General features: G+C 35.4%; 1 protein-coding gene across 1 annotated transcript; it reads right to left on the bottom strand.

Moving 5' to 3' along the window:
* Positions 1-481: 481 nt before the first annotated feature.
* Positions 482-27,163, bottom strand: LOC126811126 (uncharacterized). Its single transcript, XM_050536604.2, has 7 exons — positions 26,676-27,163; positions 6,236-6,344; positions 5,049-5,353; positions 4,714-4,747; positions 4,512-4,536; positions 2,680-3,670; positions 482-2,179 (listed from the first exon to the last, which is right to left on the bottom strand). The coding sequence occupies exons 1-7, from the start codon at positions 26,722-26,724 to the stop codon at positions 1,911-1,913; spliced, it is 1,782 nt and encodes a 593-aa protein (XP_050392561.1). The 5' UTR covers positions 26,725-27,163; the 3' UTR covers positions 482-1,910.

Genomic DNA, 27,163 nt, shown 5'->3' with positions numbered 1-27,163 from the left:
TTTTCAGAAGAGAGGGCTTATTTTCGGAAGGGAGGGCACATCGCCACATACACTTGTATAGTCTTTACCCTGGAACCAACCAGTTCCAGTTTCTTTTGTTTTTGCATTTATGAGGGCAGGGTGGTGAGTGGTCTAGTGGTTTAACGCGTGCGCGTGAAATCACGACGTCTGTCATTGAGTCAAGTGGCGTGGTTTTGATTACTCGCTTGTACGTGACAAGGAGTAGGATCGCCTTCCAGCCTCTTGGGATTTCTTAGGATCCTCCGGTTTCCTCCTACTGCGCGCTAACGAATTATTGAAATAAAATTGAACCATATGTTAGTTCCGAAATGACCTACTTTGTATCGAGTGGACATAAACTCTCTCTCTCTCTCTTTCTCTCTCTCTTTCTCTCTCTCTCTCTCTCTCTCTCTCCAGGGTTGCCAGTACGTGCATATACTGTTAGTGAGCTTGATCAACATTCAAAAATTGAAAAACAAAATTAAAGTTTAGTTTACCCTTTAATACAATATTTATTTATTAGTATTATTATTCTTATATACAAATCCCATAAAATACAATATAAAATAATATTATTACAATTATTGTTAAAAAAATATAATTTGATTTGTCTAGCCTAACGAAACGACATACACAAGGCATATAAACTGTATAACTCAGCACTCACTTGTTGCTGTGCAAGGGCATGTAAGGGCTCGTCTATAAACATTTACTATTCTCTGTGTTTATTATATACACCATAAACATAACAAAAAAACAAACAGTTCATGAATATAACAAAACGAATATTGAACATATTTTCATCAATAAAAATAATAATGCTTTTGTCCATAATTTTGAACATTAAAATGACAAAAACTCTCTGATTTCGTTTAAAATGAAATTGTCGATTTCATTATAGAATTGTTTTGTGGGATGACATTCGGCCCTCTTTGGCAATATTTCGTCAATAGATAGGCCTAAAGCAGGTGTTAACATATAACCGACTTTGTGTTCGGCTTTTAAACCAAAAATGTCTACTTTCGCTTAATCATTCCGAATAAAAACAGAATCATACAGTTTGTCAATCACTAATCGAATAACACATCCGATCAATCCAATTTAATATTTTATTTTACCGAAATCAAAGAGGTTTAGTCCCATTAACAATACTTTTGTCACAATGAATACGAAAATAAGACTCTGCATTAGCAGATCATTTAGTCAGCAGATTATTAGTCATCTCACTGTTCAAGCAATTACAATGCTACTCAAAGAATCCTTCATTCTCCAGCAGGCTTTAAAACGTCGAATATGCGATGAAGTCCTATAGGGTTTTTCATTTAAATGATTCCTATAGTCTGTTCAATGTAAAAGTAGTTTCTGACCGATGCTTTTCTAAATTTAGATGCATCAGATTTATAATAGAATTAGGAGAATGTATTCTGTGTTTTAGTCATCCATATTTAAAATGTTATTATTATGCATTATTGCACAGTTTTGACAACGTAATTATGAAACACATACGTATTTTTAGTTTTTAGTTACGTAGAACTTTCACACAGAAACTCGCGGAAACATCACATTTATCTTTTCTGGAAAGCAATGGTGTTAACGTATTGCGTCTGGTTAGATGCCAGCCAAATCACTTCTTATCCAAATTTCAATCAAATCATAGATCTTTCGTAGCACATGAATGAGCCAGTCATTCTGTTTCGTTAACTGGGCCGCTGAATTTATTTACACCTAGCAAGAGTCAGCGAGCCGATGCGTTTCTACGATGAACATTTTTACAGGCAACGAAGCCGTTTTTTTTTGTTTTTTTTTAAAATATTAAAAGTTTCAATATTATGAAATTGTTTAGTTATACTATAACTTCATGAATTTGTAACACAATATATGTCGTAAACTTGATTAAGCGATTTAGCAATCTATCGTAATGGCGGTGGCGGTGGAGGGGGTGGGGGTGGTGGAGCAACGGGCACAGAACTAGAATTCGGCACTCCATCATTCATCACAGAATCAAATGCTGCAGACAAACTTCCGGGTTCATAATCTAGTTCCGGGTCATCTCTCGGGATGATTTCAGGGTCTTGTTCTGTAAATTGTACGGCACTGGGCCTTCTGTTCTCTAAATAGCGAGATGGAACACTTAAACTGTCGGAATCATAACCGTCAGATGATCGAGATGGTGGTCGTCCTGGAAAGAGAAAAACAAGTCCTTGAAATTGAATGTTATTTTAAGCCAACTACTGTAACTCGACTGTCTATCAGCTTGTAACCTGTTGACATTTTAGGGGGTTCTACTACACAGCTAGATGGAGTTCTGATATACCACATGGGCAATGAGTATACCATATAGGGTCATATTTGGACATTTCATTGAAACCATTGGACGGATTCCAAACATATTTGGTAGGTATGTTACCTGCTTTGTGATTATTCAGAGTTAATTAAATTTAGGCCTTTTCCGTACATCCCCCCCCCCCCCATTGTGATAAGGTGTCAACTAAAATGTGTCATGCCTATTCCGATATATTTGTTCAGTCCAATGACGGAGGGACAAATTAATGAAAATTTAAATCCCCTTTGGCCTTTTCTTTTTCTAAACCACTTAATGCATTCCAATCACATTTGGTAGATCGTATGGCAATGTTGCTTGCACGGCAATTTATCCTGATATTTTAAGTTTTAACTTACCAATGCTACTGCTATCCGACGCCGGCCTTTGTCGTCTGTTTTTAATTTCTGCAATAACTGCATTGTGTAATGGTGATACTCCTGTCATGGGAGACTTTTTGACATGAGATATGCTGGGTGAATCAGTGATACTTTCTGATGGTTTTTTTAAATATTCACTAAGATCTTCATCTACAGGAGTTATAAGACCGGGAACGGGGGTAGGTGGTCTATGAACGGCACTTATATAACTTGGTTTGGAGGGGTCAGGAATGGTTGGTGGTGGAGGTGGGGGAGGCGCAGGGGCTGCAGACATATCTGGAGGTCTTGGAGTTGATTGCAATACGTCAGGCCTCGAGTATGGCGAACGAATTACACCCTGTCCATCTGAGATTGATTGAGCATCGAATTCGGGTGTTGGTGGTCTTGGGCTTATATATGGTTCATTAGTTGATTTGTCTGGTTTTGGAGGATACACCAAGCCAGTGTTATTTCTATAATCTGCTATTGGTGTGATGTATTCGTCTCTTGGCGTTTCATCACGTATCGTTGAAGGCATTTCAGTTATAGATCGAGGGGTTAAATAATCTTCTCTAGGTGTTTCTAAGGGCTGATTATCAACATCATCATTTTGATTCCTGCTATACGATCTGAAAGCACTGTTATTTGATTGGCGTTCAGATGCTGGCACTATGGGAACAAATGTGGTCTCGTCGTGAAGGGAATGCGTTAAACTGTGCGGTCTTGGTGGTGGCTGGGTCTCAAAATTTGACGGATTGAGAATTATGTCCCCTGGTTGAGCTGCTATTGTGTTTTCTTCAGATCTGTTTCTGCTGTTACTCCTGCTTCTCGCACGAAGATCATCTTTTGACCCCTTGTATCTATGGTTACCATTTTTTCGATCAGGATTGCGTTCATATTTTCTATCACGTGATTTAGAACGTGACCTATCGCCGGGATTTCTAGATTTTACTCTGTTTCCATTTTCATCTTCGGACGAATCGAAATCAATCTGAAAACAGAAATTTCGTAAATCGTATGTCTAATGGAAGATACGAATGGCGAAATTAAATCTGATTTTAGGCTATATGTTACCTGGTATTATTTATGATTTACTGCCATGGAAATATATTTTTCTGCGAATGTATAGAGCAGATTTACGCTTGTTAAAAATTTAATTTTTGTATACATTATTAATATCTGAACACGCTTATAGAGCGTAGACAGCTAGCTTATATGATTTAATGTATGTCAGAATGAAGTAAGTGGTGAATTTTTTACCGCGACATATTTTATATATATATATATATATATATATATATATATATATATATATATATATTACTGTATTCGCTTGATGGATTTTCTGTGATATCATCTATGGTGGAATAGAACATTAAGTTTTACCAACGAACGAACTTTATGGATTATTCTAACTGCTTTTTGGACTGGCGTACATACTTTATAGATTAATTTAATTTTATGGAATGGTTTAATTGTTTTTTTTTTATAAATTTATAGATTTTATTATGTTGTCGAGGACATCACAATATAGTGTACGAGTACATATAGTCGATGTACTCTTTTTGAAATACAAGAATATACTACTTTGTCATAGATACATCATAGATACCTTGTCACTCTGTGTAAAGAACTTTAAATGTGAATCCCTTTCTGATAGATGGTACTATGTTTTATTTCTGTTAACATAATTCATATTATAAAACAGAACATACTATACCAGAAGAACAAAATCAATACCGATTAGAACTAAGTGACCTTCCATCAATGATTTATAAGGATTCGGACGAAATAACTTCTGATCAATTTTAATAAGCTGTAAACAAACTTACTCTTTCTTCAGCACTGCGAAGTTCTCTGTAAATAAAGAAATAACCATGTATTATACTAATCATTTTAAAACGTGGAAAACTTTTATCAGTATTGTGTGTTTTTAAGATATTTTATAAATCCATTTATCGATAAGGAAGTATTTTCGTATGTGGCTACATAATATTTCTTTAGTAAAACTAACAAGAAAAAAAGACTACTTACTTTATCTTTAGAGAACCAGTTATTTGTCCATTTGCTGTAAAATAAAAAAATATAAAGGGTTACAAGATGGTAATACCAGGTTTAAGTTGACCTCATGTTTAATTATTAACCAATGTATTCTTTAAACCCGTCTATCTCTAAAGTTTAAACCTGATTAAATCTAAAAGAATAATATAGATCTATTACATATTTCACATTAAACAAATCTTCTGAACATAACAATTAATTACATTATCAAGCAACCGTTTTGCAGTAAATAAAAGCAAGTACATGATGGGCATAGGTTTGCCAATCCCCCCACCCCACACAACTCATTCCTATACAAGCAGTTCTACCTTTCAATGAACGACGATTTTTAGCTCTGTCTTTTGTTGTAGATCTAAGACTACCGATGCCCTTTTCATCTAAGTACATAACTGGACCTCTGGGTTCATACATGAAAGGCATACCAACGGGCATCAACTGTTGTGGTTCTCGTTGACTTCTGACAGTATAGAACGTCACAGGTGGTCGAGGCCGAGCGGTTGGTCCATACGATCTAAATTTCATGGTCATGGGAAATCGTTGATACCTCGGTACCGCGCCAGTAGTCGGTACCACGATATCCATTGAATCTTTTTCATCTTCGTCATTTCTCTTTCTGTGAAATAGAAAAATAAATTTGCTCAAGAAATAGTGTATTTAACAGAAATTGTGTTTATAATACCAAATGATTATGTATGCAAGAAAAGAAATATTCGAATTGAGTTGTCTCCCCTTGATCAGACATCTTGCGACCAAAATGGAGAGTGCTGCAAGTGAGAGAGAGAGAGAGAAATGGGGTTTAACGTCCACTCGACACAAACTAGGTCATTTCGGGACTAACATATGTTTTTTTAAAATTTTTATTTACATAATTCTATTGCGCGTAGGGGTCTTTAGCAGTGGGAGGAAACCGGAGGACCCGGAGAAAACCCACGAGGTTGGACAGGCGACCCTACTCCTTGCCACGCACAACCGGGGATTCGAAACCACGCCAGTCGACTCAATGGCAGACTTTATGATACAGCGCGCGCACGCTAACCATTCAGCCATCCAACCCCCCGAGTGCTGCAAGTGTAGTCGTTTATCTTGCTGAGCTTCAGCTGCACGGTGGGATAAACCAAATATTGTATATTATAATTGTGGCCTACAATTTTTACATAGACTCATACATATATAAACATGGATTTATGCATCACGTCACCAGTATGTAAGCTCTGTAGTCTTTATCGCCCAATATTTTAACAAATACTGGGACAAAGACTTCTTCAATCCAAAGAACTGCAACCTAGATTAATGAATTATGTTTAAGTAACAGCGAATGTCGAGCACAAAGAAAATTCAATATATGTGTTTAAATGGTATTATGATTTGCATCTGTGAATTGCTACAGGTTTATCACTTGTATCCGTACCTTTCATAGTAGAAGTCCATCATGTTAAAAATATACTGTGGGTTTAACATAACACTAAATAGTTATAGAAATATAATGTAGACTTACCTGACAAAACAATAAATACTTATAGAAATAAGAGCCACAACCAATAATCCTCCCGCTACAACCCCTGCTATTATTAATCCCGTTAATCCTTCCTCTACCGCCATTACACCTGAAATATACAAAATTATATATCTGATGAAAAGTGACAAGGACACACTAAAACAAACTATTTAATTTATCTACGGTTCTTACAGCTCCAGTGATTTGGTCTCAATCGATGTGTATTACTTCAAGGTTTCAACTCCAAACACCTTTCTTGTGCCATCTGCCCTATTCAATATTGAAGCATCGTATTCTTTTTAGACATAAAGCTTTCTGTACAATACGCAACGCATTTTATCTCCCCAACCATCGTTGATCCTCTCACCCTGCCTACATACTGGTGGCGATGAGCCTACTAGATGATAGTTTCAACCTAACAAATAGCAAATGAAATGAAATGGGGTTTAACATCCTGGTCTTCTGCACCGATTGGGCTAAAGTATGGCGGATAAAGGGTATATATGCATTTGTGAAAAAGCCTTCTTATATCAAGGTTATGCTTGCAATATTTTGAAATTACCAATTGTGTTGTAGAATTTTGTGCATGCTCCCTGGACTTATTACATAAACATTAAAAGGACGTTCCATAAAACAACAACATGCATTGGGCAGCGTGTTTAGTATTTATAAACATATACACAAGATGCCATTTCTCGCGTTTTCGCAAGCTAACAATTTCTGTTTTCCTTTTGTAAATATACAGTTATACGTTCATATTATATCAATAAATGGACGCCTCCTCAAATAACCAAACATGCATGGGGTTTACTATTTGTAGAACATTTGACAGTACAGAGTAATAAAGTTCAAATTGCCCTGGTGATAAGAACTACGTTGTATTACATTCTCTACACCGTGTACGTGTTTAACCCTTCGGGTACAAATTATTATCATGTAAAAATAATTCTAAACAATAGAGAGAAGGGAACATAACATTTTGTTAAGATTAGAATGAAATATATAGGACAAGCTATTGATTAGTTTGGCCTAAGGTAATGCTACCGGTAATTAAGGTGCCATGATAGGTAATACTGATCACGACATATCTATCTTAATAATTCATTGTCTTTGCCTTGATAACTATATATACACATGGCCAACGGCAGCATGTGAGAGAGAGAGAGAGAAATGGGGTTTAACGTCCACTCGACACAAACTAGGTCATTTCGGGACTAACATATGGTTTAATTTTATTTCAATAATTCGCTTGCGCATAGGGGTCTTTAGCAGTGGGAGGAAACCGGAGGACCCGGAGAAAACCCACGAGGTTGGACAGGCGACTCTACTCCTTGTCACGTACAACCGGGGATTCGAAACCACGCCAGTCAACTCAATGACAGGTTTTATGATACAGCGCGCGCACGCTAACCATTCAGCCGTCCAACCCCCCCGGCAGCATGTGTAAAATAAACTTTAAATAATATACTTATCTGTGTACAAATGATAATTCAAAAGCTAATTTTTGGAATGTAGCAGTATAGTAGAATTTATAACTTAAAATATAGTCATTACTTGGTATATTTAATTTAATCCCCTCGTATCAATTGGTGGCGGCGGTGGTGGTGGGGGGGGGGTATTAATAGAAAACGGGGGCTAATCAATGGACAAAAGTGGTATGCAATTTCATTGAATGCAATTTGATGAATGCAACATATCACGATACTTTCAATGAGTACTGGTTACGTAGAATACATAACACATTGGTATAATAACAATGCATACCACATTGGTATAATAACAATGCATACCACGTTGGTATAATAACACAACATAACAGTGATATAATAACATATAACACTAAGTAAGCGCGATAGACCGAATTATCTAGCTAAAATTAAGACAGTGTTTGTATAGTCTGCATTATGTTTGAGTATGAAAACCAGGGTAATAGACTGAAAGTTGTACGTTGTTGACCTCACTTAGTCTTATCCCTATATCCATTAGGCCAAAAATATAAAATATGGATAGATCATAATATTAATCTTTAAAGGGGGCGGATAAATCAGATAGGACATTTTCGACATACTTTCAACAAATGACAAATGACTATTTCGACATATTTTATTTGTGAATTTAAGTGACTAATTATTTGATAAATTTCTGATGTGATTAAATCATTTTACCAATCTATAGGTAGATGGATAGTATAAGTAAAATGAAAATCAAAAAGAAAATAAACATAGAAGGCACAACCCCTTCCACAGTCGCCCACAATTTTTTTTAAGCGAACTCCAACCATGTGTACCAACATTATTTCAATATGAATAGAGTTTTGTGCACCTGTGGCCTATTGACGATATGTCATATATAATGAATTACATCTCAATGAATATGTCAACAGAAAGTTATTTTTTAAGAAATGGGTTAATGTAATGTGACATGGTTATTTTCATAGTGACTATATACAGTCCTAAAGACCTAACGGAAATCTCCGAATTGTCTTTTGAATGACTTGTCAAAAACACCCACAATCTTACTGATTAACAGCAAGTTACACGCAAATTTGATACACATGGCTGCATTCACTGTTTACATTTAGGTCCACAGAGTTCAACTGTCGACAGACTCGGACAAAAACGAAATATTTCAAAACAAACATTGAATCGACTTTGTCCCATCACTAATCGAAATAATATTTCCGATCAATCATTTCTAACCCTTTAGCAAACAGGTTTTTCTCCTTTAATTATTTATATCAATTTTAATATTGTTTTGGCCTATTAGGCCTTTTGGTAAGTAAGTAACCCTTTATATTTACTGGTACTCGACGATTAAAATAATTTTGTTAAATCTGTTAGTCTAAATCTTAGTATAACCTGCACACACATAGCGATGTCTTTTATGTACGTGTGATTATGACCACCCTGTGTAATATTCTACGGGTGTAATTAACAAGGGGGACACCATATTGACACAGGATTCAACAACACAGATCATAACCACTAGCCAAAAGAACCAGATCAATTAAATGGCGGATTGTGTTGACTTGTAAGGCAATATCACAGTACTTAAAGCCTCTTTGACAGGTACGTGTTGAAGAGCTTGTGGTATTTAAAGTGTTCATACGATAGAACGTGAAGATTATACTCCATGTAAGACATGTTTTACAAGATATCTCGCTTAATATTATATAAGATGCCATTCGTTGTTCTCTTTTTGATACTTTTGTTATCAAAATCACACAAATGCCTCATCTCGGGTGTTGTTATGTAAATGGGCACAAGGTGTAAGTAAAGTTTGAAGAGAGCAGCAAAAGGAATGCAACATGTCGCATTGTGACGTTTCGTCAACAAAACACTTCGGTTAGTTTGATACTTTTGTGTGGGTTATCATACAAGAGAAGAGAATATCGTCCGGGTTGTAGCAGTTCTTCGAATTCCAACCGTCAAGGTGTATATGTACCACATTTTTCATCCATACGACAAACGAGAAACGTTTTCCTTGTTTATGGAAGCCCGTTGCGGTCATTCTATAATTCCTGGTCAGGAATAGCACCTAGTCGTTCGGATTGTATGAAAAACCGAGACCACATGTACACGTTAGCATGTACATAAAATAACTTTTTTGCCGCTCTCCGAGCAAAATGTCCCGACATAGTACACTGCATGCGTGTATGCCTACAGACTGTCTTCATTATGCGGATTGGTTCAGACGTTTAAGTCCATTTCATTTGCTGTGATTTGTTCAGATGTTGGACTGTATATTACGTCATATTATACCTAGTAATGACTAGTATACGCCTAAAGATGTGATTATTAGGTAGCTATGACTAAATATATATTTTTGTATATTTTTTTTTTAATAAATTAAATTGTCAACCATAATAATAGGAAAAGGCGTGGTTATATATCAACATATTGTACTGGGCTTATATTCAATTAAATCTACACAACAGCGTATATTTAACTTCTTTATTCATACTTAACACACCTATCTTGTACCCACACGTGGATTATGATCGTGATAAGTACATGATAAGAAATGGGTATTTGCTGATTTCACCCACTTCCCGTTTGGAAATCAAAATAAAGTATACCTCAAAATAAAGTAGTTTTACATGGCGTCCTACCTATACGACAAATTGGCGTTGAATTTGTTGAATTTCTTTTTTTTTTATGAAATCATTTAAATTTGGATATGATTTGTAGAATATGCATATCTGTTCGTAGCCGATCACTTTATTTTTGTAATGCTGTGAGCGCTATCGACCACAAAACGCTCTTGTTGGCGTAAGACTGTGTTTGTCCAAGTTCTAATTGTCTATAAACGTTTTTCTATTTATTAGGAAATGATTTAAATTTGGATATGATTTGTAGGATGTGTATATCTACATGTATAACATATATTTCCTTGTCGATCACTTTGTGCAATAGTTTGGGCGTTGTCAACAAAAACACTTTTGGCGGTTCTGTAGCCGCGGTGGCTCAGTGAGTAAGACGGTGACTTGCTAACCGGAAGGTCTCGGGTTTGCTCCCGATGTTGGCGAGAAAATTCCTCGGGATTTTCCGGTGTGGTTCCCCCTTGTCAGGGGTGCAGGACGTTAGACCTGACAAGGACCAGTGTCTAGTCGTTCGGATGGGACGGAAATGTGACTTAAACACAATTCTGCATAGCCGAGGATGATGACGGATGCTTAAAACCACAGGTTTATGTCAAAAATAGTATATACATTGTATATAGTATATATCTTGGGGTCCCTGACTACAGCCTATAGGTATATGTTTACGATACTATGTGATTACCTGTAATGGTCAGTGATACCTATAATTCTCTAGTCGGTGGGAAAATCGAACCTTTCTTCCCTGTTATTAGTGTTACCCTGTAATAATACTGTTATTTACTTTTAAAACTTCCCTGTGTATGTTATAAAACATAACTGTGAATTATTAGATCCTTGTTATCACCTTACTTTTAAATAAAAAAAATAGTAAAATTCGCAGCTTTATTGTGACAGTCCAGGCTGTATGAAATTCAGAGCCGGATTAAGATTTTTGTAAGTAATGTGAGACACATAATGTGTGTAATGCATCAGGTATTTTTACCCACCGAACACATTATTTATATTTGTCGTAGAAATATATAAACAGATTTGTTTGCTAGAAATATATATATACAGTATATTAATTGGAAGCTTTTAAATGTATAATTGAAAGGGATATAGACATTGATTCACAAACGAAATAACGTTTCTCTTCATATCTTAAGGCCCACCATCGTGTATGGGCTCCCTGTGCCTGAGTACATAAGACCCATGTTTTAATCCAGCCCCGGTGAGATTGTATGATATTGGATCCTTCAAATGGATTGAGTAGGGGTTAACTGCACATAATACAGTATTCAATTGGTCATGCACGTACCAACGGTAGCCTCTATGCATTAACTGTCAGAACAACGCCCTCACCACAATCCCCGGTGGTCAAAGAGTTACAGAGCAATAACCTATTCTATTTATACCATTTGCCCGGGCATTACCGGAATTTATCGAAGAAGACCGATTGCGATATGCTGTACATAATATTTCTTTCTGTCTTCTAAAACATCCGAAGGCCGGTGACACTGTGTTAGCGAGACGTTATTAAACATTATTTCATCATGTATACTGGAAAGGTGTGAACGGGTAGATTACTCAATCCAGGATGCACTATAAATCTGTGGAGGTTTTACTGTAGGAGTTGAGGTATACAATACAAATAAAAGTTTGCCAGAGTCATTATGTCCTAAGCAACAGGTATTGATAATCTGTTATGATTTTTATTAACCTGTATTTTCCCTTTGGCTTTACATCCAAGTTAAAATAATAACACCAGTTTCTACAAAATAATGGACTTTTATTACTAAGTGTATGAATAAAAATGTATGTATGCGTTAGTTTGTTATGCGATCTAACGGTACGTGAGGTTGTGAAAGAAAAGATATAAATCTATGTTGTTGTATTTGGTGTTTGGATTGAATATTAATAATAAACCTAGTTTAAGTTGAGTCCAGTTTATATATACGGCATGATATAACTACCATATAGACATAGCCACGCCCTAGACGATCAAATATCGGGAAGATAATAAAACAGCGACATATGCGAATAAAAAGGTTTTTTATAGGTCTGCGCCTGGCTTCAAAGTATGGCGAGACAGCTATATCAATGACAATGCTCCCAGCAAATAGGATATACATGGAACGTATTTCTATGAAGTAAAATAGAAGCAAATTCGTTTGTAGCTGACAGAAATCTATTTACAGCCAAACTGAAAATGTCACCTGAGATGCATTGGTTGCAGCAAGTCACGCAATCCTTTTTAACTACAATCATTATGGTATGGTCGTGTGGTATTTAATATCAGAATTCATAGAACGTCACTGCGAAGAAAAAGGCCAGAGTCTTTTAGGATATCTCGACTTTGCCCTCGCTTTCAACAACGTTAGCTATCCTTGTTAAGGGTGGGCTACAATTATCGCATTTCCAGATGACCGATGTTAGTATTGACACGATCACGGTTTGTTACTGAGCGACGTTTCTAGAACTTATCTGGTCCTTATCATACTTGAAATTATCTGCTGTGAATGTATTAGTAATCTATATTAAAGATACATTATGGGAGATAAGATAAAGAGATGGCAGTTCTCGCTATAATAGTTAAAAACTAGATAGTGTAAAGGTAATTTGCTGTAAATTTCAGTCAAATTGATCCACTATGAGCCGAGAAAGAAGCCGGTGAAATTTTTGCATGGTCTCGGTTATCATTACTAAAATCATTAATATAAACAGCATAGTCTCGATTATCCACTTTTTCTGATTTAATTATCTTTGGCCGTTAGCGGCATATAGGAATCTAATCCAGCCTACATCGAAGGCTAGCCTTGACATCGAGAGTTTATTATGGTCTGGATAAGTTAATTAATGTCTAATTAATCATTTAGATAACATTTCAGGCCTAAAGAAAGACTTGTAATAAGCAGATTTTGCTCTTGCATAATGCATGTTTAAGAAGGGTTTAAGAAAAAACAATACACGTCGATTTTCAGGCATTCAGGTAATCTTTGCATCTGAGCTAACTAGGTATGAAATTCATTTTACACACAGGCAGTTATTTTTATGCTTTTAAATAATTTTGGGGAACCACTAAATATTGGGGGCAATTGGCTTCAGCCCAGTTAGCACTCTCTTCAATCCATATCTGGTAGTTTGATATAACAATCCTTAAAAAGGGCAGTTGGTGACCACAGCAGCGAGGACCAATGACTACTCATGTTTTGGGAGAACATCTTCATTTCAGAACCGTTCATTCTTTCGAAGCATTCTTTTTATCAACTCAAATGATGGATGCAGACTATGTTGTCTATACCAAAGTTGAATGTAAACATTCATATGACGTGTTATCTTAATGGTACAAGAGCTAAGAAAAGCTCCTCTTAGGAGGAAGTAATTTAACCATTCACAGACACCTCCAAACCTCGTAATTCTAGACTTTAATATCGCTTTATATCAACCCTGTTTCACAATACCTCGCATGTATTAAACTTTGACGGAGATTTATAATAAACCTTTTCATAGATATCATATTACACAGTTTTAGAGAAATATACCGGGGGTAAAAAAAGAATATGATCACGTGACTATCTTGACATAAATCGTGACAATATGTTGAGTATACTCATATCCTCATCTGTATACATACAGTGATGGAGGTTAAACAAAGATCATATTATTGAAGGTATGAATCAAGAAAACCGGTCTCGATAATTTCTCATGGATTTCACATTTTCTACACTGTCATGTCTATTTTTTTATATAATAATCTCAGTCAACAAAAGATCGGATGCATACTTTAGTTTCGCACTGCGGGAAGAATAATATTAATACAATTTTCCCATGTAATGTTTGATATCAAACAAAGCACAATCGCACGGTATGATTTTGAACATTTTCAAGACAAGATAATCATTCGGATAAGGTCCATAAGTTCGTATTTATAATGTAATGTAATGATTAACAATGGCCACATCAATGTGCATTATGGGTTCTCAGATACCCTGGTTGTATACACCCCCACTCCACCGCCTTGTGATCCCAGATTTCCTTAATTTCTCCCTAATTTTGAATTGTCATCAAGTAACATCCGTTAACATGAACAAACTGTTCAATCATCAATAATTAAACAGTCCCAAATAGTCTGAAGCAGCACATTTTTATATAGTGAACTGTTCGTTCGTAATTGATCTTAGAGTTGTGTATAATGGTATTCCAGTTAATATCTCTACACAGTGTACACTACTTTTTATCAGTTGGGTTTCCTTTCCAGATTACCCCCACCCCCTCCCCACCAACCCCACACTCAATACATGCGGAGTAGCGTTGATGTAGAGAGAAGTAGAAAAAGCCTTACCTTACCGCAAAATAAAAGAGGAAAAAGTCTCATTTATCAACCGTTTATATTGAATACCAACCCTAATACAAAGGCGCTTACTTAATACCCGGATGCAAATAAATACTTACAGACTGAAAATAGCAAAAGAAGACGGGCATGGCGGGGCTTATTTTAGAATAAGAAATTGCTCGGGGAGTGGCCAAAGGGAACAGGAAATCAGAGTCCCGGGAAGAGGAAAATTCAGCCTAAAATATTATTTTGGGAACTTCTAATGCCAAGTATGCTTATCGGTCAGGGCCCCATACATACCTTATTGTAGCTAAATTCATATTATGACTAAATTCAAGGTATCAGTAAATAGGCTAAGGGTAGTATGTGCTTGCAGTTCGATTTAGCAATAAACTAACGCCCTAGAAGAGTGGCTGTAACATGCATGTATATTAGATAGAGAAGCCGTGACATATCGTTTCTCTTATGAAAATATTTAATGCAACTACACGAATAGAGTTTCGAAAGTTCATTATTAAATTAGACAATCCTTTCCAAAGGTAATAAAGGTTATTAATGAGTAATGTCATATCCTAAAACAAGCTATATACGCCACATCCGTTAATAATAAACAATAGCATTACAATGTATAAAATATAAAATTCATACAAATCTGCAATGAATGATGATAACCACTGAACCCGAACAGAGGTAGGTGTAATTATATAGATCTGGAACACTCGCTATAGGCAAAGGTTTTCATACCCTTTCAAAACTAAAACTGTTATACACACGCCCATAAACCATATAAAATGACTTTATGGTATACTAAAGTGTTATATACATATCATTCAAGTCATTTCGCTACTGTCTACCTGTATGTCTAGTGAGTGCTGAGAGAAAATAAACTCTAATATACAAAATGCCCTACATTATTGTTCTGACATTAACTGATATATTGATTTCAGACGTGTACTCCGTTCTGGAAACCTTCAAGGATAAATACCGCAGAAATCCCAGGAGATGATTTATATACAAGCACACTATTTCATATTGATGGTCAATATTTTTCAATTATGACAGGTACAACGCATATGATTTTGATATTAAAAAGTCAGAAAACACTACACATGTATTATAATATAAACAAACAGAAGCCGTAATATATCGAGTAGTGATCCGTATGCAACAAACGATGCATGCGATAAAAGATTCTACTTTTCCCTGCAGGTATTGAAGATCCATTATCTAAAATTTAGATAAAGAGCGGACAACTGTCGTTATAATATTTAAAATAGGTAATACATTGAAAATTTCAGTCAAGTTACTATATTCTGGGCGTTAATAAAAACAACGTTTCGATTATCTATTTTTAAATTAAATTATTAAATGACGACCATGTTACAATCCATTAAAATGTCGACCTCCCGGGGGTATAGAGAGTTGATTATGTGGTGAATTTATATAGCATTTGAGGCCAAAAGAAAGACCAGACGGATTTTGCTCTTACATAATGTAAATTTAAATTAGCGTTTATTTCATTATGATGGCCATTGGTGGCGATTCTCGGTGACGAGGATGGATAGATGTGCATATGGTATCTACGTTGCCGTTGTCGGAACTGGTGATGCGCACGTCCACCCTAAACCCTCCAACCCCACCATACACTCCGCCATCAGCGTTATCACTTAGGTGGAAGCGACCGTAAAATAAAGCTATTTCACACACTCCAAGCTATTGCTTTATCTTCACCGTGATTGTTGATATATTTGTGTCGTATCTATTGTATCTTTGCCCTGCCCCTGTGTTGTTGCGCATTCTATTATGCACATTATTTTGAGGGTGTGTTATCTCAAAAACGTGAAATTTGGTGAAGCGAGTCTCTTGACCCAACCCCAGCCGTTAACAATATTCTCTATAAGCCATAGCTATTCAATACTCAAGGTCATTAACCCAAACCCACAATGTTAAAATCTATGTATGAAATTAACAACAACATCACTAATGGAAATAGAAAGATATTGAATGCACCAATTAATCAACATTAATTCTATATAGTTTATTGATTGATCTAACTACATCCTATTTTATTGATTGATTCTCTTTGTAGTCTGAATTCCACTTTCATTAACAACTCTAATTGTTTTCAATGTTTACATTTTGTATCTCACAAACTATTATAGAGATACAAACATGAAATGAAATGGGGTTTAACGTCATATATATATCTACAACCATAATAATGTTTTCTTTATGTCGGTTAATGAATATCGATATTTAATCATATGTTGATGGTTACTTGTATAGTTGAACTTTACTACATATGCTTACATTCGTATTTCGTGTAGCATATAGCAGATCATGACTCATGCTGGCATTACACAATGGGTTCTTTGGGTTGTATTCCTAATTGTTTTCAAATTTGAGTGAAGTCTGTGTCACTACAGACCCGGGACTGTACAGCGCAGTGGACGCTTACGGCTAGCCCCCGGATCCATTCACTTTTTTTGAACTGTCTGTATGTTTGTGTTTTCCTGAGTATGATGTCCTGTCCGTGTATTTGTTTTTGTGTAAATTTTGTGTGGTGCAGTCCCCCTGCACTTACTATTTTTGAGGGGAATTCGTGACGTCAAAGTAAACATGAAAAGGGGTTTAACGTCGCGTCAACATAATATTTCGGTCATTTTGAAACGGACATACTGTTAATTTTTATCTATGCTCACACGTGTGCAATGTCAGAGAGGTGAATTTTGTCTGAACAGCGGTGTTTCTTCCTACTGTTCATTGTTGACGCTAATATGTACACAGGTGGACTTCGGTTTTTGTTAGCCCCATATTCGAAGGCAATATTTTACATGCCACCCCGCGGGTGATACAGCCCTCAAGCGAGAACCGGGATTGAAACTCATTTTATTTTATTTTATTCCATACTCCATTGCCTTTACCGTTCGACAACCTTCCAACTCTTTTAAAGCAACTACATGTATGCAATTAGCAAATCTTCTCACCCCACCCCATCCCTCCGTAACTATCCCATTAAAGCTTGAATACTTAATACGTAAATGGATACGTAAGTGATTATTTAATTAAGAGCTCCCTTTTCAGTCATGGTGAGCAAAACAGAATGTTTAGAATTTTAGTTGGTATGATAGATTCTATTCAAATACTTGTCAACCATAGTACATCTATGTCAGACTATTTATTTAAACCCCCTAATAACATTATCTGACAACCTCATAACAGTATTACACTGGATCAATGTAATAGTCAGTATAGAGAATTAATGTTCCTATATTTACACTGGAACAATACTGACATTAGACTGCCTGAATATTATGTAAACATAGGAGAAAGCTTATAAAGAAAATGTCGCCTTTATATCTATTCAGATATACCACCACCCTATTTTCATTTTTATGAGCAGAACAGTAGGACGTTAAACCCCATTTCATTTCATTTCAGTTTACGTAAATTTTTACACTTAATGTGTCATATTTTTGTCGTTTTAATGACATGCACCACGCTTGATATTAATATCATAACGCATCATGCGATATTATTACTTTTAATCTACAAGAAAAAAAAATCTATTTTGATGCTCAAAGTTTCTAGTACGTTTTAGTAGTCAAACTATATTTGAGCTCTTATTGGATATAAATAAGGATTAGCTAGGCCTAATTTGATCATATTGAGAAACTGGGAAAGCCGCACGCTACTGGATCTTGACCGATCTGGAGAATATCTGGCAATGTTTATACCCACAATTCTAACCCTAACCCTTCAGAATAGTTTTATAAACCTAACCCTAACCCTAACCCTAGAGAAAGATATTCTCCAGATGAAACAAAGATCTAGTATTATGCGGAAAAGCCGATCACATCTGAAGAACAGGAAGTCTTGCGGAAAAAGTAAGTATGCCCACTTCGTGCAGGACTCTTGTCACCACTATTTTGATTTCAGTTTAAACAAACCATATACAAAAATCGAAAGCAGTAGCTGTATTAATCAAATAAAGGTTACGTCAGTTACAGGTAATATCGACAATATCATGGTGACGACCTCAGGGTATTTGAAATGCTAACTTTTTTTCGGGCTAGTAAACATTGTTAGCGTTACATTCTGCACACAGAGAACTATCACTTTGAATCTAGTATTTTGTTTTGTGGTTCTAACCGGTTTTACACCTTTAATACACACAAAGGCCAAATAAATAGTTTCAATTTTATTAAATGGAAGTGGAAAAGATACTTCTCAATATCCTCGAAGTTTACTATAGCGTTTTCGACTAATATCGTCAATGTAGGAATTAAAATGTCAGTCAACTAGCTTCGTGGCTGTTCTCAATTGTGGACATAAGTTTCGTATGTTAAAATCTCCCTTCACAATCTTGCCATACAATCTACGTAATGTACGTTATTATTCATGTTCGTATTAAAGGGCGCATGGCTCTAATTTTTTGGAACCTTGAAATAGACAAGAATGGTTCTAAAAGCACACATTAATGTAAAATGAATGTATGTAAAGTGGTTAATATTCAATTTTTAAAACAAATATTGTAATTTTTAATCAATTATGTTCAGTGAAATACGTGAACACTTTAAATTGAACAGCAGTCGTTTACGCCAGCTTAGTGCATTCTACACGTTTTTTTTAAAATAATTATTTTGTCGTTTGTGAATCAGCCTTTACTAATTACTTTCACACTGTGTTGTAAGATGTTTTTATTTGTTCATTACTAAATGGCACCTGAAACCATAGGGTACACGACTCGTGTATTTATTATAAAATGTTAATTGTGTCTTAAATATTGGATGTTAGGATACTATAGTTTCACGTTAAGATACATACCAACATTAATAATGATTGAAATTGATCAACATTAAATTCTAATTCGTGTTTTTAATTTCGAATATTATGGAAAATGTTGAGTTAGAAACATAGCTCCTTTAAAACGAATAGTGACGACAGGGGACGTTAGCTCAATCTATTTACACAGATAAATCAAGTGCATGAATTATATGTCTACAAAACGTAACATTCATAGCCTCCGGTAATTTATCAATTATGTCATATTTTCATAGTGTTTTACTTGTATATCGATACATGGGTAATTGTATAGCACGTTGCTTCGTGTAATATCATTTTTCTTTGCATAGTTTAGTAAATATTTGTAAAAAAAATGAAACGAATTGAAATGGGGTTTAACGTTCAACTGTTCTGCTCTAATTGGGCTATTGAACACGGGTTGTAAAGAAAAGAAAGAAGAGCGACATTCGTGTCAATTAATTATGTTGAAGAAAATAATCATTAAAAGTGTCCATAAACCTGGGAATAAACAATTGAATTCCTCTTGATGCATGTTATATATATACGATATACGGTTGGTATAATTTCTGTCAGGGGTGTGGTGACCGTGAGTTTGCGAGTACATATACTTGATTTTTTGCAACACACTTACTATCATAAAAGACCCATATATTTCACACAGAAATTTGCTAACACCTAAAATAAAGTGTGCTAACTGGAGTACATGATTCCTAAACCAAAGTTTGTCAGTAGCTCCTGCATAATGAAAATGGTTGTCAGTAGACATTGGTGCGGCGCGTTTGTTAGGCGAAATAAAGCATTGGAATCACCCCTTAGAAATATTCTCAGATATAACCTACTAAAAAATCATAAACGGTGAGGAAGAGAAGGCGCCATCGTTAATATTTGTGTCACTCGGCTTAGAACCAACTCATGCCATTTAAAATCTCACCGTGTCTCTGCTTTCTTTTGGACATCGGCCTTGTGTACGCTATGACCCGAATCATATTCATAGTCATGAATTGAGGGAATTCTATATACTTACAGATACAAAAAAAGACGTTAGCAGTTTTAAATCTGGCCATGGATTAACGATGACATGTCCACCATGTTGAATAACATAGATAGAATCTGCATAGTGATCAAATGACCTGTGATCCTACTAAAGATAACGTGCGTATTAAATAAATAAAAGGTATTTAATGTTTTTCAACTCATCAACAAATCAGGACCTGGCAAGAAAAAAGCGTCTGGTCATGCCGTTGGGGCAAAATGAGTCCCATGTATATCACTAGAAGCATGGTGTTGCTGAGAAAAGTTCCTTGATATTTTTCAGTGTCGCCTTTCATGGACAGTCGTGTAGGACGGGGGGGGGGGGGGTTCCAGCAAGTAGCATTTTCTAGTCGTTCGCGTGGTCGAAACACCGAGATCCCGTCTACACGTTAGCGTGCACATAAAAGAACCCTTGATATACTAAAATTGAAATAAGTCGTAGCCCGCTATGAGGGCACCACTTCCCCCATATTAAACCCTCGACTTCATTAGCCCAGTCGGAGCAGAACAGTGGGCCGTTAAACCTCATTTCATTTGATATCACACTGTATGGCGTATGTCCGTTTTATTACCTTGATTGATGTAGAAAAGTCAGAAGCTAAACCCCTTTTCATTTCATCTACAAATCGACACAGTATTATGTTAAATATGATCTTCTATGTGGATATTCCACAGTGTTTCAAAATAAGGCGTACCGTTTGAATCCATCATAATGAAGACCAAATGAATCCTGAAATTTTTTATGATTTATAAGTCCTTTGGTAGAAAAATGAAAACAGTAAAAAGCGTTTGTGCCTGTATCACTTACTCAACCTATGTGCTTCTGTTTTTATCCAATAAATCAGTCTATCCCATAAATTTGCAACCAAAAACTGAGCACTTGAAACCGGAAACTCACAGATAAGATTTTAATTTTTTTTTATCTCGGTCAAGTCATTTATTCAGAAACGCCAACTTTATATAAAATAAGCGATATGTTCAAAACTACGAAGAAGAAAAATCTGTAAGTAAATTTAAAAGAGATGTCAGCACAGGTGCACCAAATTCTTGCACGTGATTTCGAAATATAAACTACTTAATCCATATTAAAAAGATTCTTACGTAAAATATGGCTTAATGATTGTGACTAGTATTACATGTAGTCACAGTTCAGCGGGTAACATCAAAGATAAGAATATTTACATATGTATATGTGTCAAGTCACAAGTTAGAAGAAGATTTTGTAGGCTACAATAGATCTTTTACATGTATATGCGCAAAGAAAAGTATTAAGCACTCTTGAATATTTAACAATAACTGGTTATACAAGTGTCGACACGAAACCCTGATAATATCACCACGGAAAAATGAATGTGATTTGCAAGATACCATATGACAATTAGAAAAGACCAAAAGTTGATGTGTTTCAACATAACGACAGTTTTAATTTTTCTATTTTGTATAAAATCAAAGATGGCTATCCCAGTGAGGGCGTATAAAGTGACAATACAGTTGAATAAAGGTGTTATAATTGCATTATGAATTTCTTATTAACATAAAGTTAAGGATGCATTATTCAATAGCTCTTTCGTTTGGCTTCAAATGTTATATAAATCATTAATTAGATATTTATTTACATGCCAGGCCCATAATCAAATCTCTAGAACTTCGGATTGTTTTGATTATCAACAGATTTAAATACGATTGGCTGTTAAAGATTTAATTTAAGATGGATAACCGAGACTTCTTTTTTATTATTGTAACTACGGGGGCAATTCGAGACTACACTGTTCTGCAAAAGACGATAACCCTGCCCAGAATGGAGTAATTTGACTGAAATATTCAACATTCCCTTTTCGTTATCTATTTGTAACTATTATTGCGAGAACTGTCAACTCTTTATCTAAATCTGACATAATACATCTTTAAGTCTTAACTTTTATTTGTTCCGTTTCTAACTAAATTAAAAGAGTTAATTTGAACTTCAATCAATAGCTGATTACTACCTAATCCGACTGAAATCACCGCCACGAGTGTAATATTTTATAATAAGGATGAGAATGGAAATTATGTGAAAGACCCAATCGGTTTAAAGCATAGATATGGTGTATTACTTTGGATTTACTATATTATGGACTAAATCCCTTATAATACTATCTTGGATCAAGTAGCGTGGTTTCGATCCCACACTAGTACTTGACAAGGAGTACTGTCCTGCCTAACCTCGTCCTGCGCTTTCCTCTCACTACTAATGGTCCCTACTCGCATAGGAATTATTGAAATAAAATTGTACAATATCTTGCTCCAGAAATGCCTCACCCAGCCCCTCACTGATAAGTGGATGATTACAAATTCCCTTAGATCTAAAAGAGATTCGACAATAATGACCTATTTGTTGTTCCGTTCTTTGTTTTCTGTCCTACATTTTGTTGCTAGTTTAAGTTCACTCACAATCCTGCTAAGAAGAGAATCAATTCTAGACGAAAGTTACTCTTTCATTGTTTTATAGAAATCACTACAGGTGATTGCTTTTTATTGATCGATTATCAATATTTTATTAACATGAATATCGATTATCAATCAGTTATTGTGAACATTGTTGGCTCATGAATTATACAAAATATGTAGTTAATAACAAATAACATATTTACGTCAAAGCGTCAAACTTTTACCATAGCCTTTAACGGCAACTTGAAACTTGACTCAAACTTGTTTATCTTTAATATTTATATTAATTAATGTATTGTCGTAGCTATCTAAGTAATGTACAGGTATACATACATGTAGTATTATTACTCGCATTAGAAATACAAACATATACAAAAGAAATGAAGTGGGGTTTAACGTCCTACAGCTCTGCTGTGTGCTATGTGGGAAACTTTACCCGGACAGCGGCGCTAAAGCTTACTCTTATTTCCGATTCTGTCAAGGGTTCGTTTATGTGCATACCAACGTGCACTCGGACCTCAGTTTTTCGTACCATCCGAACGACTATGCACTGTTCCTTGCCAGGGGGACACAATGCCGGAAAACACCCAGGAACATTCTGGGTAGCGAGTCAGTGCCTTACTCACTGAGTCACCGTTCTCGGTCAATACCGACATTGAACCAAGAATACCTGGTTAGCGAGCCTGCGCCTTACTCGTTGAGCTGCCTTGATTCCCACATACAGTAAGCTTACAGGTCCCGTGTTCAATCCCTACGTTGGCCGAGAAAGTTCATTGGGATTTTCCGATGTGGTTCCTTCTTATCACCGGTGCAGCACCGAGGGTCTGACAAGGGACAACGTATAGTTGTTCGGATGGTATGAAAAACCGAAATCCCGTGTACACATTGGTGTGCACGTTAAAGATCCCTTGGCAGTTGAAATTCGAAATATATAGGGTAGGCTGTAGCTCCGCTGTCCGGGCAAACTTTCCCTCATAGCACTGTAGGTCGTATGCCCATCTTCATTAGCCCAGTCGGAGCAGAACAGTAGGACGTTAAACCCCATTTCATTTCATTTTATTTCCCACATACAAAACGTGTGCCAAACGCAATCCATAGATTGAAGAAGTTTAGTCGAATTTCAGGTAATTCAGTGACTTCAGCATCAGAACCACGTCTTGGTCTCTCTAATCCGCAAAATACTTAGTTAATAGTGAATCATGCAACCCTTATATAATACCCTTTCAACACTGGTGACAACGCCTTTTATATTATCAATAATAACAACTCATCCCACATAAACATAATGTTGTATTCATGTTTTCATGAGCACTTTATGTTTTTAACTGAAATCTTATCCATAATATTGTGTGGTGTTCGATTGAATAAATTAATTGATATATCAAGTCTGAAATTATTATATCATTTGGCACGTATACGGTGTATTATGTAAAAAGGATTCAACTATAAATATATTTTTTTTTTTAAAATAATGTCATACCTTGCTTTAGCGATATTCTAGACATCGTTATTTTATAGTCTTTTAATTACAACATATTAGTTTACAATGCACCTTATGTTTCAAAAGAAATACAATCTAGGTATAAATTACGCATATTTTATGAGTTAATAAAATGTCTATTAAATTACTGACATGATTAATGAACGAGAAAGGGTGTGGACACTTCATATTGTGATGTAGATTATATTATTAATATCGAACTTATTGTAGGTAAGTATTGTTGGGCTAGTATCCACCCAAAAATGTGGGTGTAAATGACTTAACCAGGGCGAAATTTTTATCTTATATTAGGCTACTGCTAAATACAATCTATACACATAGTCTCCTATGCTTTCTCTTTCAATAAACAACCTAAATACCACTGTATTTATACTCCGCTAGCGATCTTTGCCCCCGGGGTATTCTCTACCCAGCAGCCATCCGCTTTTTTTTTAAATCTACCTGCAGATCTTTATTTCAGATGCCTATAAAACGTATAAGTGTTGTAATTTTGTGTAAACGCCTCAAATGAGAAATAACTGATGTCTGATAATTTGTTTCAATGGCAGTTAGTAATTGAACTATACAGGTCACAATTCTATGGAATCCAATTACTGTTTATTACTGAGCGACGTTTCGACTAGGCTTCTCTAGTCGTTAACAAGTCAGTCGAAACGTCGCTCAGTAATTAGCAGTAATTGTATTCCATAGAATTGTGACCTGTATACTCAAATGAGAAGTGGTATCATGTGTTCCAGAAAGAGTCAGCCTACCCTATAGAAAAGGAATTCATTTCTTAAATCAACAACGTTGTTTGGCGTTGTTCGAGTTTTATTTTATTTTTTGTATCCTCCGAGTTCATGAAGTTGACGATTTTTGTACATTCACCCGTTTTTTTCTAGCAATCTGAAATTACCCAAATTCAGATGAGATTGTTTAAGATCTCTGCTGACAGATGTTGCTGACTGTTCAAATATCGTCGAAAATCTTATTTGGTTTACACTTGTAGACATCTTTACAAACTTAACTTTGTTTTGTTAAATATGTTAGCCGTCATTCTTATTTGGATACAAACAATTTCTCTACTTGCATTTAACAACATTCAGAGAAACAAAAAGGCCATAAATGTCATCTATCCATTCCGGTGTGTTTACGGTATCTTTAAGGAAATGATAGATAGGCCTGTCAGTGTTCCATAAAATCAACAAACTTACAAAGTAGCAGAAGCCTTTAAAACGAAACCTATGATGTGGAATAATGTGATATTCGTCAAGTTTTGTTTAATAATACTATTAGAATTTAGCTAAGACATACCCTAATTACTTAATAACAAATGCCTTTACATAGCGTCTTAATTGTATGGGATATAGCCATAAAGTTCAAAATCAAAACGGTCGGTTTTAAATCTCTTTAAAAAGTAAAAAAAGTACATTTTAAATATTTTAAAAATATTTATTTTAAAATATTGTGAATTACCCCTCTGAGTTCCATAATTGGAAGTAAAGGAACCAGGACACATGTTTGACTTTTGATATGGACAAACAATCTGGCTTGTTGGGTCCTTAAATTATATTCCGTAGTACATTGGTGAGAAAAATGTCGGGTCGCATTTATTCTTCATTTGACACACACAAACACAAAGGACATTTATACGATAACAAATGTGTCGTTGATAATCTTCCTGGTGTATTAAAGATACATTATGTAAAATTCAGATAAAGAGCTGGTCGTTCTTGCTATAATAGTTCAAAAATAGATAATGAAAAATGAATATATTGAAAATTTCATTCAAATTACTGAATAATTTATCTTTAAGAATTACTGTTACATGTATACAGTAGAGCTGTACAGGAACCAGGAAAATAAAATGATTTTAACACACCTATGCATTCATACATTATATCCTATCCTGTTTTATAATTTTATAACACCTAGGTTAATTGCAAGAAATGTTTTGTATTTTGGATTTATAATGTACGACGTAGCTATTATAATTATATTTGACAACGATGGTAAGATATGATTAGCAAATTTCACAACATGTTACTGAAATACAGATACATGAGCAAATTGGATATAGTTTTCAGCATTACCATACATTAATACTTGAATACCAATATTGATACCATGTATAAATATAGCCAACGTAGAGTTTAACACGAAGAACGTTATACATTGTCCAACATCGATCTATATTGAAGAATAAGTCGCCCAGTGTCTATACATATCACTGACACTTCTAGACATAACAAAAAAAAAACACATCTGGCAGTCAACTTACCTTGAAATAGACATCCCAAAACCACCAAACGGCTAATTTCTCCCGCCATGTCTGTCGTCTGGGTAAAATTCAGGAAGATGTATAAAATCCAGCACTACATAGTTATTTAATGCACGAAATATAAATCTCACTGCATGACTAAAACACAAAACTATCTGAAGGTAGGTTGAAGTTTAGAAGTAACGCTTGACTTGGTCTATTGTACGTTCTAGGTCTAGTCCCCCGTATTATATTCTCTTCTGCTTTTTCTCACCGCATATATAAACATTAAGCGACGTCACCACTTATTATAGCAACATGTTTTACACATACTGGTATACCTTAAATCTGGACAGCGGCTGCTTAATGTACGAAATAACGAAAAGCGTTCAATACTTTTAACTCTAATAGCCTATTAATCCAGCGTTGAGTCCATGTGCTTTCACTAGAAGAGACAGGAATTTTTCACCGGCCCACCACACTGTCACGTCAATACCAACAGAACTACA

The sequence above is a fragment of the Patella vulgata genome, chromosome 2, assembly GCF_932274485.2.
Source record: "Patella vulgata chromosome 2, xgPatVulg1.2, whole genome shotgun sequence".
NCBI lineage: Eukaryota > Metazoa > Mollusca > Gastropoda > Patellidae > Patella > Patella vulgata.
The sequence above is the reverse complement of the archived record's forward strand: the minus strand, read 5'-3'. Positions and strand labels throughout refer to the sequence as shown.